Source organism: Haplochromis burtoni, unplaced genomic scaffold (assembly GCF_018398535.1).
Source record: "Haplochromis burtoni strain Fernald_Lab_line unplaced genomic scaffold, NCSU_Asbu1 Contig_217, whole genome shotgun sequence".
Taxonomy (NCBI): domain Eukaryota; kingdom Metazoa; phylum Chordata; class Actinopteri; order Cichliformes; family Cichlidae; genus Haplochromis; species Haplochromis burtoni.
The window spans coordinates 149,330-167,517 of NW_024582578.1; the positions used below are offsets into that span (position 1 = coordinate 149,330).

An 18,188-nucleotide genomic window follows, 5' to 3' on the forward strand; every position below is an offset into this window, starting at 1 on the left:
AAAAAAAAAAAAGCCTTCACAGCGATTAAATATTATTGGGTCTCTAAAATTTTGAAAAACGCAGTGATTTACAGGAAGAAGCGGGACGAGCGAGTTAGCATTTAGTGAACTTCCAAAATAAGATCATGGGGACCGTCCTCAGTCATTCTATCAGATCAAGAATAATTAACATTGCACCTCAGACACTGAGGGCTGAGGAGGGCCTCGTGGTGCGTTCACTGTCCAGGCTCTCGGACATAAGGATGCACTGTGCTCCATGTGAACTGAAGCTGCTTCAGTTTGGTTTTAATATCCGACTGAAAGCTTTGGCGCTTCCGGTCAGTTTATTTTACCTGGATGAAAAATCTCATGTGACTTTAAATCACATTAAAAGTGAACTTATTTACATCCTGGAAAACAATCTTAAAAGCAGATTTGATTGTTCTGATGCTGATATTTCACCTCATGTAAAGAACTGGAGTGCCTTTCAAAATAAAAGCTGTGTGCCTGCAGGTGTCTTCAAGCTATCCTGACCCAGGGGCAGTTTCTGTGTTTGTGTGTGTATGTGTGTGTTTCTGTGTATCAACAGCTTCGTGACGGTGCGATCGCTGCGCTCTAGTCCTCGCTAATGACGTCCACGTCCTCGCCGCTGGCCTGCTGCGTCGCAGCTCTCCAGCGGCTCACGTGCTGGCTGCCCTTCCTCTTCTGCTGAGCTTCAGGAGACTCTTCCTCCAACTTCTGACGCTTGTGCTTCGTCCTGCGGTTCTGAAACCACACCTTCACCTGCACACAGAGACACACGTAGGGCTGAGCACACCTGAATAAAGACATTATTCAATCTGTGGTACAGGGAGAAAAGATTTCGACTAAAACTAATTTCCCTCTCTTAGACTCGTTTAAGAGCCTCTTTTATTGTTTTAGATTTAATTAAAATTATTCATATTTTATTTCTTGTCCATAAATGTATGAACAACCAGAACAAACCCTACAGCTGGTGTGAAGAAGATCTTTTAGATTTCTGAATTTAAAGAGCTCTTCTCTCCGTCACATTTAGTTTGAATTAAACTGACCTCAGTTGTCAGTATAAAGTGAAATAAATATGTACCGTTTATTATTCCCTCGAGGCTTATGCAAGAATCCGACTGAACAGTCCAACCATCTTAAACCTTTAGAAACTGTTTGTGAACTGGATTCTTTTTACACAGAAAAATCTTCACAAAACTGATTTTCTAGATGTTTTACAAACACACAAATGTCCATTTTTTAATGGTTTTCTTTTCTCACATCTAGCTTTAGTTTTTAGTTTTTATCTTCCACGGTGGAGTTATGATCATGCTGTGGGGTTGCTCGTCAGACCCGACAGAGCTGAAATGACGATGGAAGTCCATAAGTGGCACAGAGAACAGCAGAGTATTTAAAGATGGAAGATCATATTCCCAAGAAGACTTGAAGACGTTGAGGTACTGCACAACAAAGTGAAGGTGTGTTTATTCTGCACATGTGACGAGTACACAAGTATTACTTAAATAAACACCCGAGAACTCTGAGAGCTACTCTTTGGAATCCTGTGCTGCCGTCAGTGCTGATGATACACGTGTGCGAGTCTCGCACTCGCAGTGATTTAAAACCTCTACGCTGGTAAAACACGGCTGTGACACGCAGAACTGTTAAAACTCATCGAGCTTGCAGCGAGCTCACATTGCACAATCTGCCGACTGAATCGACAGTAAATCTGGATGGCAGGATACAGATAGACATGATAGAAACACATCGTTCCCCAAGGCCTCGGGTGACACTTTAATAATATCAGATCTTCGAGCTCTCAATGAGAAGGCAGTTAAAGATAGGATTTTCCTGCTGGGTTCTTGCACCACAGGTCACACTCGTCACTCTCAAACTAAATGAAGAGTCAGGAGCTCATTAGTCTCCAGATGAAGCAAAGGAAAGTGATTATCAGGCTCCTCTCAGAGCCTCAGGACTGAAAACAACAAATCCGCCTCAGTTAAACATGACTAACCTGTGTGGGAGAGAGTTGTAGCCCCAGAGTGAGGGGCTGGACTTTAACCAAAGCTGTCACTCTATCTGTCTTCCATTCCTAAGAATGAGGTGTTGGATACTAACTACCCAAATCAGCTTCTCCAGCAGCACGTCAGCTTTTTCCAGCTCTGTCCGATATCACTTCCATGATCTGAACAACAGGATAACCAAGCTCTTCCTGTTTTTCAGATCATGTTTTCGGAGGTCTTTGGAGGTGCTGGGCTAGATTATATATCCCACCTAGTCCGGGAATATCTCGAGCTTCACCAGCAGGAACTGGAAAATGCCACTGGAACATCTAGATCCAGAGACAGCACCGTCCAGGTCTGAAAAGTGAAGCCGGTGCAGAGGTGCCTTAACCCTGCTTTCTTTGTGATGGCCACCATGGCCACTTGTTAGACAAATGTTCAGGTTATATAGAAGTCTGCCATGACCTGTGACCTCAGTGAGCACCTTCCTGATGAGTTAATGACCTCAGTCGTTGGTTTGGAGCCTCAGTGAATAAAACATTGCTCATTTTTTAAACTCTAGACGGAGGATGTCCTCACTCTCACATAGATCGACCAATAAACTGCTCCGAGGCTGGATCCTGCAAATGTTAGAGCAGGGCTGTCAAACTCGTTTTACATGGAGGGCAACATACAGCCCACTTTGATCAGTGGACCAGTGAAACTCCCCTTTATTTAACTGTTTCGACACGATAAAGACAAAGAAAGAAATTTGTCAGCAAAATTACAGAAAAAGTTGTGGTAGCTCATCGTCCACGGTCCAATTTTTTGTTTTCAGAAATTTCTACCATAGAAAGTGAAAAGAAAACTTCTCTGTAATTTAATTGTTTGTTGCTTAATTACTTTGTGTAGTATGAATGGCCATGAGGGAAGTTTTTATCAGTAGGAAAAGCTGTAAAAATACAATTAAAAGTCCAATGTCTGCTTGTGCTTGTTTGCAATGAGCAGCAGAACAAACAAGACAAGAATTATAAATTATAATAATAAATGGCTTCAGGCGCACATTCAGGCCACATGCACACATCTCTGCATCTCTGCCATTCAAACACACTTTATTTTATGTAATATTGAACACTGAACTGTAAATTTAATCTTTTTCAAGGAAGCCATTTTTTATCCAGTGTTTTCATAAAAGCTTATATGGATTCACTACTAGCAGTGAGAACACACATGAGGTTTGAAACCTTTTGTCCTCCATGATGGGAAATAACTGAAACTAAAAACGCGTATGACTTCATCCAGATCCTAATTTTATAAATTCTACACTCAGCTTTCCAAAATCACTGAAATGCAGCCAGATGCTGCTCATTTTACGTTTTCACCCATCTCTTCACTTTTTCCTGATTTTTTTTTAAATCAGACTCCCCGCCTCTCTGTGTACTTGGCCTGTACCACTATTGTCTGCATGTGATTGGCTGCATGGTTTTCCGTTTCAAAATAAAGTCCCGCCCCTGCCTGCATGGATTCTCTGCAGGGCTGAAGATTTGGCTCCCGCATACTGACAGGCCGAATACAATTACACCGCGGGCCTGATGTAGCCCACGGGCCGGATGTTTGAAACCGCTGTGTTAGACCAACATGCCCTCGAGGTGCTGTCACTGTAAGCGATACTCCTACTGCGGCCCCTCATCGGGCCCCCCCCCCCCAGTGGCCTTCCAGTGATGGCTGTTTATTGATTGAAGCTGATGTTTTGGGAAAGCCCTGAGACGTCCTGCAGGAGCGACTCGATCATTACTGCAAAGAGCTGTGATTTATGTGCGATTAATAACCGCTGCTGGCTGATTCCCAGCTGATTGATGGATCACTCACTGCCTGTCTTCCTGTCCTCTGCTGTGAAATTAGCTCATAAAAAAAGGTGTGTGAATCACTGGCGTCAGGGCGCATATCACCGCACCGACCCGATGACAAACACTGTTGATCAGCCCTGAGAAAAGGCAGCGGGAGCTGACTAACCGTCGACTCACTCCTCCCCCCGCCATTCCTCCAGGCTGGATCCCAGCCAGCAGCCTGACGCCAGACAGAGCATCATCCCGACGGATGGCAAGGAGCCCGGCGAGCAAGGCACCAACACAGGTAGGGTTACAGGTTCAAATCCCAAACACACACTGTGAGGTGTTTTATTTAAGAGATTCACTCATTCACCTCTTCTTATTCTCACGCTGTATTTTGTATTTTTTTATTCAGTCTTTGGTTTTTGCCTAAAATATTGTTCTTTATGGGCAGTTTATCCTCATCCATCCACCGATCCATCCATTCATCCACCCCCTCATCCATTCATCCTTCCACTCATCCATTCATCCACCCCCTCATCCATTCATCCACCCCCTCATCTATTCATCCTTCCACTCATCCATTCATCCACCCCCTCATCTATTCATCCTTCCACTCATCCATCCATCCATCCATTCATCCACTCATCCATTAAGTCACCCACTCATCCATTCATCCATCCACCACTCTTCCATTCATCCACCCAGTCATCCATTCATTCTGAATGAAATCTTTGTTCTCCATTTAGCATTCAAAAAACTCTTTTTTTAAGTTTTTCTTCATTTTTTTTATCCAAAGATGATTTTTTTGGTACCATTTGAGTACTTTATTTAATTGATGCATTCATGCTTTCATCTAAAAGACATTTCTCTGTTTTAGGTCATCCGTTCATAGACAGAGTAGTAAAAAGCACTGATTCTGGACGCTCTGTGGTCCTGGTTTTATTGGACCTTTCCTCTGCGTTTGATATGGTGGATCATAACATTCTTCTACTAAGACTTGAGCATACTGTGGGTATAAGAGTCACTGCCCTCAACTGGTTTAAATCTTATCTCACTGACAGGTCATTCTTGGTTAATTTGGGGAACTTCTCATCTTGCTTGGTACCTGTACCCTGTGGTGTGCCTCAAGGATCTGTATTAGGCTCTATTCTCTTCTCACTATATCTGCTCCCTCTTGGAGCAATTTTTGAGAAGTATAATATTGCCTTACAGATTTATTTTGAGATTACTGACGATCTTGCTATGTCATTTCGCTATTTTCGTGAATGCATGCGTGAAGTTAAAGATTGGTTCAAGAGTAATTCTCTTGTCCTGAACGAAAAGAAAACGGAGATCGTGGTGTACGATAGTAAAATCCCCCGTGACCAATTGTGTGCTGCTCTGATGCCTTTTGCTAGCTCCCCTTCTGATTATGACAGTAATTTGGGCATCTTACTGGATAGCTCGTTTACATTTGACAAGCAAGTGTCTGCTGTTGTGAGGTCTAGTTTTAATCAGCTGCGCCTCATTTCTAAGGCTAAGCGCTATATTCCGCATAATGACCTGGAAAAACGTATTCACGTATTCGTGACTTCCAGGTTGGACTACTGCAACTCTCTTTACATTGGCCTTTCCTCCTCCCTTCTCCTTAGATTGCAGACTGTCCAGAACTGTCCAGCACGCCTTTTGACAGGTAGCAGGAAATTTTCTTCCATCACTCCTGTTCTTGCTGGCTTGCACTGGCTGCCAGTTAAATACCGTATTCAATTTAAAATACTACTTTTCACATACAAAATTATCAATAATTTGGCACCGAGCTACCTCAATGAGCTTCTTAGGTTACACACTCCTGTCAGAGCACTTAGATCTGCTACCCAACTTCTTCTGGAGCAACCTCGTTCTCGGCTGAAGTCTCGCAGCGACCGTGCGTTTGCTGTAGCTGCCCCAGTCTTATGGAACAATCTTCCTGTTGCTATCCGGGCGTCTGACTCTATGCCACTGTTTAAATCACGGTTGAAGACTTATTTATTTAATCTTGCTTTTCCACTTGTTTCACCGTAGACTGTTATTATTCACTTGTTCATGCCTCTATTAATCATCCATTCACTAATATTTTAGGTGGAAGATTTAATCTTAACTTTCATTCATTCATATTTTCCAAAAATGTTTTAATTTTGAAGAAACTTATGACTCATGTAAGTGTTTCATTGTTTATTCATCCATTCATTGATCACTTTTCATTCAAATTAGAGTCCAATAGATTCATTTTTTTTAAATAATTTGCTTTTGATTCATGTATTCACTCACGTTTTCATGTTTTGACGCTTTTTTACATTTTCATCCATTCATCTCGTTTAAATTCACCCTGCGGTTTTTGAGAAGTTTTTTTTTATTCTCCGCTAAACTGTGAAATCATCATTTTCTCTGCTAAATCCGCCTTCTCCTCCCATCATGCCTTGCTCCTCCTGCTCGGTTTCCCATGATGCCTACCTGTGTCTCGGTCAGGCACAGCCCGCTGGCCAGCTGCTTCCTCTCCGCTCCGACCACATAGTGATTTTTCTCAAAGGCTCGCTCAAGGCGGAGCAGCTGCGAAGGCGAGAACGCCGTCCGGATCCGTTTGGGTTTCCTGGAGAATGGACCGTGAAGCAGCAGGTTCTCCGGACTGCTGTCCTCACCTGAACACACACACACACACACACACACAGAGCTGAGTTAGTTTGTAAAAATAAGTTTAGTGTATGTTCAGTGAGCCCTGCTGCTCCGACCACTCAGTTTGTCAGTTTTTTCTAATCTTGGATACTTGTGATGTCATTGGGGGGGGGGCATATTCCCCCTGAGGGAGAGCCAATTAGAGGAAAGCTGGTGTAAGGAGGAGGAGCTCATTCCAGGCAGGATGAAGGGAGAAGCTTGGTCACGGTTCAGTGTGACATAAAGAAGGATTATTTTGAATCGTGAATCATGCAAAGCTGCTCTCTTTGACTGGAAGTCTGAATACACACAAACACTCACAAACGTTTTATTTTCTGATTAAAATACCCCAAGCGGAGCCTGCAGGCTCATAGCTGGACTGTTTGTGGCCTTAAAGGCAAAATCCAGGGCACAGCAGGCTGTGAAATTACTAACTCATCTGGAGATCAGTGGCAATCATTTCAGGCTACTGCGTGACTCACCAACATTTTTATGTTGACTCTTTTTCACCAAATTCTGCTCTCAGATCTTCATTTTATTTCATGACATGAAAAGTGTAGTGCTGCATTAATAGATGACAACTACATTGGTGACATTTTGGAGTAAGTGGCTTGAATTACTTTTTACAAGCAGTAAGCAGGCAAACTGATCAATTACTCCTGAAATAGTAAAGTCTAATGTGGGATTTTTTTTTCTGGGTAGCAATCGCACACTGATCCTCACAGAGACAGGAATGTGCAGCAGCACAGCTCATCATTGTTATAGCACGGTGTGTGTGTGTGTGTGTGTGTGTGTGTGTGTGTCTATGTGTGTGTGTGTGTGTGTGTGTGTGTGTGTGTGTGTGTGTGTGTTTGCTTGCTCTGGCTAATCTGAACAAACACCTCGTCTGTTTGACATTTGCATCTGGATGTGCAGCTTGACCACAGCCTGCACTTTCAAACTTTCCCAGTTGAATCCCGCGAATGATGTTTTGTGTTTCATTTTTTCTGAAATGTTAATTTTAAATATACAAATGAAGCTTTATCTGCTGAAATCACCACTCATTTGGATGATTTTCCAGAACAGAAATCTGAATATCGCTTCCGTTTTCTCTTTAATTTGTGCCCAGGTAAATGTCAGAGGTCTGGATATCGTTTATAAGTTTATACAGGAGTTTGTGGGACTAAAATCTATAAACCAGGAAATGAAAAGTGAACATATGGCAGGATTTAAACTGGGAAATTATTTCACTGCTTTAGTCCAAAACAGAAGCAGCTTTTATAGACAAACGTCACAAAGTGCTTCACGGAAATGCAAAGCAGCAAAATCTGGAGCCCAAAGAAAAAATGCGAGATTAGATAAAATAAGGCAGGAATTTGAAAATGAGGGGAAACAAACATTAAAACACAGGCGACGGACACGTCTGGGCATCAGCAAGCACACCTGCCGTGCTCGTTTAAGTAGGACCTGTGGACGAGCGGAGGCCTAAAGAAAACTACAGATGTGGGCCACATCTGGGTCAGAACTGCCAACTTTCAGGTTACTTTGGTCCTAAATGACGGTGTTGAGAGAACAAGTAGTCAAGTTTCGTGAACACATGTGATTACTTTTTCTATTAAAGCTTTAAAAATGAAAAAACAAATGTTTTGGGTGTTGGTTTTGGTCAGAGGTTAAAAAAAAAACAACCCTCAAACATCTTTCATGTTTTAAAATTGGATTTTTGAAAAACTCCCAGAGCTCAGTCTTCGGGATGTTTGAGGGTAAATGTCTGCTGCCACAGCTGTGAGCCTGGAGCTCAGGGATGCACAGAACGACAGACGCTTCAAGTCCCTGAAATATTTGGAGGTCTGTAGACTTTAATTTCTAGTTTCTCGTAAACAACGTACAGATTATTCTTTAAAACCAGCTGAAGGCTTTCACACAGATTAAACCCAGGTATGACACCATGCACCAAATCCAGATCAACTGTTTTAGAAACGGCAGGTTTCGGTTCTCCTTCATCTTCCTGATGTGAATTACTCGCATGTTTGACATTCATAGAGCCACAGGATCAGATATTTACTTTACAACACATGAAGGACCGAGGTCAGCACGTTTTCTACATAATGCAATTTAAAAACAGTCCCTAAAGATTTTTTTTTAGAGATGCTAGAAAATCATCTAAAAATGACAGCAGGGAGCTGAAACTGTCCGCCTTTGTCTTTACATCAAATCCTTCCAGCTGTCAGGCAAACTCAGTGCAAACTTCCTGTCTTCACTCAACCTGCAAACATCCGTCAGACCACCAGCAGGTCACCAGTGTCAGGGTGGATTTTACCCACGTTCCTAAAAGGCGTTCGTTCCCGTTATCAGATTTAGATCCTTAGCAACAGCAAACAGGAAAAAAATCTAAATTTCAGTGTGACTCTAACGTGGATGTGAAAATGTGCCGCTCGTGTCAGTTCTCAGTTATAGAGGTCATGGCAGACTTGAGAGGCTGAAAAGAAAACGACTGGACTTCTTTAAGTGTCTGAAGACGTTTCCGCTCACATCCAAGAGGCTTCTTCAGGTCTACAAACAAACGCTGGAGAGGTGACGACAGATAACAGCGGGTCAAAGAGGACGATGCCACCTTGAGTTTAAACAAACTCTCCGCCGTCTGTTTTGGACTTTGAGGTGACTGTTGCTGTGATTTGGCGCCGCATAAAGGAAACTGAACTGAATTGCATAGATTTGAGGTGAAACGTCCATATTTCCAATCACCGTCAGGAGACGTTCGCCAGTTCAAATCCTGAACAAAGAGACGAATGTGCTGCTGACCAACGAGGAACGTGAGGCGAACGGTTGAGTTTTAGAAAAAGCATCAGTTTAAAGCTTTGAATGAATATTTTTCTTTCTCTGAACAAAACGGGACGTCTGAAGACGACGGCCGGGGCTCATTTTTAACCGCGTCACATCTTCTTTTGTGCAAATCTGAGAAACTGGCCGAACAGAAGCGAGTTCAGTTTCAGACGTCAGCCACAGAAATGTAAATTAGCTACGTGAAACGAAGATGATGAAGTTAATTTTCCAGCTAACACGCGCTTAAATCTGATCTGCGGTCAGATTTTACTGCGGTGAATCATCGTTTTACCGATCACAGGCTGAAAACGAGACGCTCATTTGTTTGTGAGACGCGCATGGTGAAAGAAATCTGAGCGAGAGCGTCGCCGCCGCTTCTCTTTGTGTTACTCGTTTTCTGACCGTTTATTAAAATCGCACGGAAATATCTTTCTTAATATTTTACATAAAAACAAATCCGACTTCTGCCCGAGGACGATGCGCGTTACGCAAAAACGGTGGCGGCTTCGTGGAGGCGAGGAGGACAATTGCCGACACGTTCTCACGCCTTTTATCCCACCTTAGCGTCTCTAAAGCGACATTCATATGCAAACGCGGACTCGGGTGGCGTGACTCATGGCCGCCTCGCCTTGCAAATAGTTCTGTTGAGTATCAAATGATGTTTTAATGTAACAACGGTGAGATTTTCAGGCAGGTCAAAGGTCGCGAAGCTCCGAGGCGGCAGCTTCATGGCGGGAAAAATCAGCAGCGAGCGCACTGGAAAGGTTGAAACACAAGAAGAAGAACGTGTTAGTCGGTTGGCAGGATTTAAATTTTTAAATTTAAATTTTTAACAAATAATAAAAGTCAGTTTATGAATTTTACTCAAAAATAAAATAAAATAAAAACGTGACATCGAAACGTCCGAACTTCACGAACATTTCTGAAAACAGAAATGACACAACTTCATCCTATTCAAAGGTCCAGAGAGAACAAGGAGAAGTTTAGGCGTCAGCGACATTTCAGTATAAAGACTTAACCAACGCGTTTCAGCGCGCGGCCTTCATCAGGTCAGTTTCACGTCTCTCAGCTGCATCTACGTCACACGAGCGACACGTTGATCATTAAGAGAAAAAATGAACTGTGAGTCCTTCATTAAACAAACAACCTCCTAATGTACTGCACAAAAAGCTGATAAAAATGGGAAATTCAGGAAAAAGTAGATCATGTTAAGCTTTGAGAATAATTTATAACCTCCAGATCAAAAGTTAAAAACCCAGCAGAAAAGGCGCCACAAGAAAAGATCGTTTAGTCCTTTTTTCACAATTAAGCTCCATAAACATCTGGAACAGCCAGCAGAGGTAAAGCGTGACCGACTCGAGCTCAAATGTAACGTCCCCGTGTAAAAACACAGGTTTCAGAAAAACGTGGTTTCAGATTCCAGACTAAAAGCTTCTGCTTGTTTCTTTTGTTTCCCGCCTCCACCTGAAGTTTCATACTCTGCAGTGGAATCAAGGCGAACGCCGCCGTCTCCACCACATACACCACACACAATTTACAGTCGGGCTGTCCCCGTCACGCGTGAGAGTCCGAGGGAAGGCGAGCGAGTAGAACAAAGACAAGCAGCTGAAGGCTGGAAAACAGCCCAGAAACACCAGCAAAACACAAAAATACGACAAAGTCAGCGCCTGCAGACTCACTGCGGTTTGTTTGGTTTTTTTAATTGTTTGTTTGAGTTTTTATCAGTTTCAGTGTTACCTTGATTTGCCTTGCAAAGCTCTTCACGCGTTTACGCACAAAGACTAAAACTGAACACATTACCCTACACTTTATTATTTATTTATTAGCTTTTTATTTAAGCATAGAATGCAGTTATGTTACTTTTATTTTTTTAACCTGTTACCTGAAATATTTTTATCACCTAGTTGTAGTTTTACTTTCATTGCACTAACCCTGACTGGGAAAAGATACGCTCCAATAAATGTTCAGATAAATAAACGAGGAAATGTGAAATTATTATATTAAACATGATTATTTCATAGAGAACTAGAGAAGTCCAGGAGTTTGTGACGTCAAATAAACTGTAAAATCTTCTAAAATGTAGAAAACACTGTGCACACATTCATGTTCTGTTTAAAATTTCTGTCAGATGTGAAGAAGAACATTTAATTAGGTCACTTCCGAAAAGAAAAGACACAAAATCAGCCAGAAACCTGAACTCCGACACTGAATCGCACATCTGGAGGAGGCTGAATAGCTTCACATAAATAAAGAAGCGCGCCCACAGCGAGACTGAAGCTAACGCACCCTCAAAAACACCATCAACATCAGCTTCACGCAGCAGAACCAACGCCTGCAGCCTCGCTGGGGGGTTTTCACCTCCGAGAGGGAGAGAAGCAGGTCATGTGACCGGTCCGGTCTGTCAGCAGGATTATTCAAACTTTCACTTTCATGATTTCAGTCAAACAGGTTTACATGAAAAGTTTCTCTGGAGCTGAGAGACAGGATGAAACTGGTGAACTGTCGCTCATCAAACTGAAGTAAGAACAACTAAAGACGCCCGTGAGGGTCGTCTTTAATGACACCTGCGTGGTTTGTAGAAAAGCTTAAAGAGACTGCAGCTAAACATCCAAACTGGAGCTCAAGACGAAGCCTCGAGCTAAAAACTTAGCTTACAGTGACAAAGAAATGTAAAACAACTTCTCTTTGTTTTTAAGATCAATTTTAATGTTCCTTGGTGAGCTCCATCGATCGTGAATCATTACAATCAATTATCAGCTGATGTTTCTGAAAAGAATAAATAGACGATTTTCTGGCTGAACTTAAATTATAGTTCATTAAAAAAATCAGAGCATCCATCTCCAGCAGTTTCATATTTCAGCTTGAAAAAACAAAGTATTTTTGTGGGCTGATGATTATTTTGTCAGTTAAGTCTTTTTAAGCCTTTAGATGTGTGAATATAAATGTCTGATTAATGATGATTAAAGTGCTTCGGGAAGCAGGAAACATGTCACGGGTATGTCACATCTGCACATCTGCACTGAAACAGATGCTGAACATCACCAGAGTTCAGGTTTTAGTCTGTAATAAACAGGAAGTGGGTCATGGCACACGCCGCCATGTTTGAAGGTTAACGGTCTTTAAAACGCAGATTTCACTTTTCTGACAATAAATAAATAAAAAATGAGCAGTACGGCGACCCATACTGCTCATTTCCATAATCCCCCAGTATCTCAGCCTGGGCCTCTCAGTTCATCCTCAGTCTGACAAAAGCAGTTTTAGCTCCTCCCCCTTTTAATACAACCTTCTTCTGATTGGCTGCCATTACCAAACCAAAGGCCTGAGCAAAAACAACAAAAGGAATCATAGAAGAACCAAAAACTGATGGTTCACAGGCGCTCACAGACAATCAGCAGAAGTATTAAGAAATGTAAAAATAAATAAATAAATAACCTGACTCGTTTGATTTTTGGGTTTTTTCCAAACACGTCGACTTAGTTTCATCTTATTGTAAAGTTACGTCAGGCAAAGAGTCGAAAACACAATCGCAGAGGGACGCAAAACGAAAAACTCAAAACAACTTAAGATCTGCAACAAAGGAAACAACCACAAAAACTCTAAACTACACAAAAATACAAAAACTGCCACAAGGAGTCACAAAGAACCAGAGCAGAACTCAACAGGACTAAAGATTACAACAAAAAGATCCAAACTCCCAAAGAGTAGATAAACGGCGGGCAGGAGCGGGAAAACAACGCTTCGAACTACAACCAAAAATAAATTTATGAAAGAGGTTCTGCTCGATTTTGATGAAATGCAGAAATGTGATGAGCCAGAAATCAAAAATCTGTTTGGACGGAAAAAAAGGAAGTTTGAGCTGAAGCATGTGTGTGTGTGTGTGTGTGTGTGTGTGTGTGTGTGTGTGTGTGTGTGTGTGTGCCGGGGGGGAGGTTAATCAGTTCACCTGAGGGAAAGGTAACTCTGCAGTTTAACTCTATTTACACTCTCTCTCTCTCACACACACACACACGTTGCCACAAATGTTCATTATATCGATCCGCTGCTGAAAATAATCCCAAAGCTGCGGTCCTTTTGAACTTGAAGTGTTTGGGATGTTTATTTTTGTTTCAAATCCGAAGATGTGCTAAGCTGAAGGACACATCTGGATCAGAAAAAATATTTTCTCTCTCTGGGCAGTGAATTCTGAAAATGCTGATTTATAACTGAGAAAAAATAGAATTTACATTTTGGTGATTAATTGATTAACTTGGGCAAAAAAAAGGTTAAACAAATTACCAAAACTTCCTTGGAATGTTTAAAACTCTAAAAATATTAATTCAACTGAAAATAAAAATAACAGTCATAGAAGAAAAGCAGCAGATTATCTTGTTTTAATCACTGAACTCTGAAAAGATTTATTTTTGTTTACCTTTGGTTGAAAATTTACAAAAGGGTTTAAAGCAAAATGTATTTTTTCCTTAAGTCCCCACAATTACGTAGATATTTAATTGTATAATTAAAAAAAATAGTATGGATAAAATGTTTCCTCTCATAAATCAGCTGTAAACTGAAGCTGAAACAGAGATTTCTGAGTCTCTTCTTTAAAAATGATGACTGGATCCAGTCGTGAATGTAAATAAAGTTGTTGTAATGGGACTGAAAAAACAAAAACAGGCTACAGAAATCTTACAAATATTCCTAACATAGATAACTGTATAAATAAATGTGTAGATATCACAAAGCGGGCCAACACTCAGGTTTTTATTTGACACAATCTGAGTTTACTTTATGGCTTCAATTTTTTCTCATAAATTATATATATTTTTTAACAGCAGCGATTCATAAAAACGTTGAGACGTGATGTCACGGAGAAACTGGATTTAAGAGTTAAACCGAGAGACGAAAACGTTATTGAAACTTCTGTGAAACCTGTGAACCAAACATGACCGAGCTGCAGCTCAGCTCAGGTTCAGCCTGTCAGGTGAATCTCGCCTGTTCAGTGTCAGGATTATTTATTTATTTATTTGAGTTTGTGAGCTCACATGCATGTGTGTTTTTGGTTATTTTCCAAAAACCCTATTATTTTAATTTCTTTTATTTAATAAAATTGTTTTGTTTCATATTTGAACTGATTCTCAACAACTGTTTTTCCCCTGTTTGTTTTCACACTTTTATTCCAGGCTTTAAAATTTTACTTTTTTGTATGTTTTCTGTTAACTAACCTGAAGAAATTTGCTTTTTTTGCTTTTAATGAAAAAAAAATGTAATGTTACAAACATAACCAGATCAAATAAAATAGTTTTTTTAAATTGTGAGACAAATTCATTTACACAACATTTTGATTTTTTTAAATGATTAATTTCATTAGACTTTTTATGACTGCCAATAATTGAGTTTATCAATTTTGTATTCTTTGTTTAGTGTATGTTACATATGTTTAGCTAATATACAAAATGTTTGTTTTATTTACTATTTTCCTTTTCTTTTTAATTTATTTTATTTCTCGAGTAGCATGATTAAATAAGATTTTTTGTTTTGTTTCTTGCTTTATGGTTAATGGAAATAAAAAAGACAAAAAATGAATTAAAAAAAATATTATTGTTTTATTTTTGTCCTGTTATGGCCATCTTCTTCATATTATTATTATTATTATTATTATTATTGTTATTATTATGGTTGTTGTTATTATTATTATTAGACACCTGACCCATTTATATGGCTTCACTGAATAAATTATTTAAATATTATGTCCGTGTTTAGGATAGAAAAACATTTCGTTACTTGAGCTGATCAGATTTTTTTATTGATATTTTAAAAATTTCTGCGGCCTGATTTTAGCTGCTGCGCTTTTTCCGATCACCAATCAAAGAGCAGCTCCCAATAATCAATTTCTTTAAAAAAAAAAAAAAAGTTCCCTGAAAAACGAAATGACTCTTTAAACGAGACTCTGAATATTTAGTCCACAAAGGAAATTGTGGGTTTTTTAATCTCTTTTTGTTGTTGTTTTGATTTGATTTGTTTTTAGAAAAGTTGAAAGTTTGGATCCATAATCACCTTCATCAATAACACATAAATCACCTGAGCATAAAACGGTGACATGTTGCCGCTTTAATCGGCGCGCGTCGATCTCACCTAAGCTTTAAAATTAAAAAGTTTTTGTCTACGGGAAAAAATGAAAAAAAATGAGAAAAGTTTGGAGGAGCAAAAAATTCAACATCGTTAAAAAACAGAAAAACCGACAGAAAGACGAGATTAACGCAGATTATTAAATAATAACATTATTGATATTACAGGTGGGAGTTTCATACTCACACAGGAGCAAATTCTGATTTATAGTGTGTGTGTGTGTGTGTGTGTTTGAGGGGAAACACACACACACACAAAGTTAGTTCATCGATACTTTTTTGGTTTTTAGAGTCTGGAAAACATCCAAATGACATCAGATTATTGTTTGTGTTATTCTGAACTCTGACAGTGACTCAGTCTGTTACTACAAAATCCTGTTAGCTCTGAATCTGCAGAGTGCAGAGTATTTCTTTCTCAACCCAAACTGAAATTAAACCAATCAAAACTACCGTTTAAAATAATAATAATAATAATAATAATAATAATAATACCAGAGAACAATTAAATGTCAAACTAAGAGGAAGACTCAGAGAGTTTGGTGCGCTCTCTGCTCACTGAACCCGTTTATTTTAAGACAGCGCAGGCGCTCACGTTAGAGAAAAGACCCACGGAGTGTGGAGAGACCGGGTGTGACCCCAAAAGAGCCTGGAAGCGTTTAAAACGCGACAGAAACCACGGGAGTAAGTGCGAGGGTCCCGCCACCCTTCCTCCTCCCGGCTCACCTTGGAAGCGGTGTCCCAGGTACCGGCTCCGCAGCACCCACGGGTAGAAGCTGAGCGCGTCCCGGTGCTGCGGGCTGAAGAAGCTCTGCGGGGGGATCTGCAGCGGGTGCAGCGGCAGCCCGCCGGGGCCCTGTGCGTGTGTGCCGGGCTCCTGCAGCACCATGTCCGGGAACAAAGTCCTCCCGTTGCTCCCCTGGAAGCAGGAGCCGAACACTCCGGCGGCAGCGGCCGGGTGCAGGGAGTCCGGGAAGCGCAGCGCCGTGGGCCGGATGGGCTCCTCCCCGGAGCCGCCGCCGTGATTGCTTCCGTCCTTCCCGACCAGAGACTCGATGGTGAAGCACTTCTTGTTTCCGCCGTGCTGGAACATCGTGAGCACCGCTGCAGACCGAGCGCTCAACTCTTCAACGACCCGCCGTCCAGTCAGTCCAGGTCCGCGGACTCGGGGAGCTCACACTCCCACTCCCCCCATGGTGACTCTCCGCTGTGCGTAAAAGCGCAAATCCGGACACTCCGCACCGGGAAGGGGCCGAAGTTTCCTCTCACCTGTGCCCGGGGTGGGTCCGCTGTCGGGGTGATAGTGCTCAGAGGCTCCGGGTGATCCTCGGCCGCGTGTCCTCCTGCCTCGTGCCGCCGCGCGCTGATGTGTGAGTCGAGCCGGGAGTGTCAGTCAGTCAGGAGCCTCGGCACTGATACCTGCCCTCTCTGCCAGAGGTGTGCGCCGAGCATGCGCACAGGCAGCCGCCCCGACAGCCATTTTGTTGATGGAGAGGATGACGGTGAGGAGGAGGAGGAATGTTAAAGGTGATGATGATAATGACTGACAGTGATGAAGAGGATGATTAAGAGGAGGATGATGATGAGAGTGATGAGGTCATAGAAGAGATGATTAATATGAGCTGTCTAATTAAAAATCATCATCTGGTTATCTTCTAATGTTCGTTTAGTGAGAGGGAAATGTGCTTAAAGAAATTTATTTATCGTGGAAATGTGACAAACAGTTGACCCCGGTGTGTGTGGGCGGATTAAGAGACAGTTTGCGCATCTTAGTAATTATTTGTAATTTTTGAAGCAAACAAAAAGAAAAAAACGAATAAATAAGACAGAAAATGAGGCTAAAGAGGCCCGTGGAGCCGTTTTGTCCATCTCTCTAATTATTTTTGTCTCTTTCTGTTTATATAGTGACATAAACGAGGACACAAAACTAATTAAATGAAGGAATGAGACAATATTTAAACTCTGAAGACTATTTGTGGCTACTTTTAGCTGTTCCGTGCCTCTGTTTTTATTTTTTGATGAGGAGGAAGAGAAAAATTAAAAATTAGTCTAAAACTGTTTCTATTGAGGGGCTTCGGGGTGGCAGCCACCTGCTGATCTACCTGAATGTGTATGATGTGAAGTCACAGTAACAACTGTGAGTTTATTACAACTTCCTGTCAACATGGCGCATCTATATGCTGCTGCATAAACGCCCCTGATTTGTTCTGAGATTGTATAATTTCGTTGCCCTGTACCTGTGCATGTGCAATGACAATAAAGTTGAATTCTATTCTATTCTATTCTATTCTATTCTATTCTATTCTAAAAACTAGCTTGTGTGTATTTTTGTCAGTGATTTGTTGTCATATGTTTAGGTTTAGTTTCCTGAAATCCATAAAAAGAATTGAAAAATTCCCCCAAAGTTCCTTTTTTTCTGGCGTAAGAACACCTTTGACGCTAATTTCACGGTATTCTCTGTGACCACGAACAAAGAGCTTCAGGTCCAAACTGTGAAGCGTGACCGTGGACCTCACTGCTTTGTGCGTCACTCACACACTGAAGTGTGTTCGCACACACTCGGGTTCTGAACTTCAGTCATTACATTTTATTGTGAGGTGAGTCTCCAGGAAGTGAATAAAAGCCAGTGTGATGTCCTCTGAAGTGATGAAAACACAGGTCTCCCTGTGTCTCTGAGTGACACTTTAATTGACTCAGAACAAGACAATTGACCCTGGAGGTCAAAGGTCAGAGGAAAACTCCCTCTTTTATGTGTTTTGTCCTGCAGCTGAAGGCAGCGAGACGTCCTCTGCTCTCATGTTGTGACCGAGGCGATAAACACGTCC

The 18,188-nt window shown here is 41.4% G+C and overlaps 1 protein-coding gene across 1 annotated transcript; it reads right to left on the reverse strand.

Annotated features, from left to right (window-relative positions):
* Positions 1-594: 594 nt before the first annotated feature.
* On the reverse strand, positions 595-16,815 carry emx3 (empty spiracles homeobox 3). The gene is made up of 3 exons (XM_005937045.3): positions 16,090-16,815; positions 6,266-6,450; positions 595-762 (listed from the first exon to the last, which is right to left on the reverse strand). The coding sequence occupies exons 1-3, from the start codon at positions 16,454-16,456 to the stop codon at positions 595-597; spliced, it is 720 nt and encodes a 239-aa protein (XP_005937107.1). The 5' UTR covers positions 16,457-16,815.
* Positions 16,816-18,188: the final 1,373 nt, after the last annotated feature.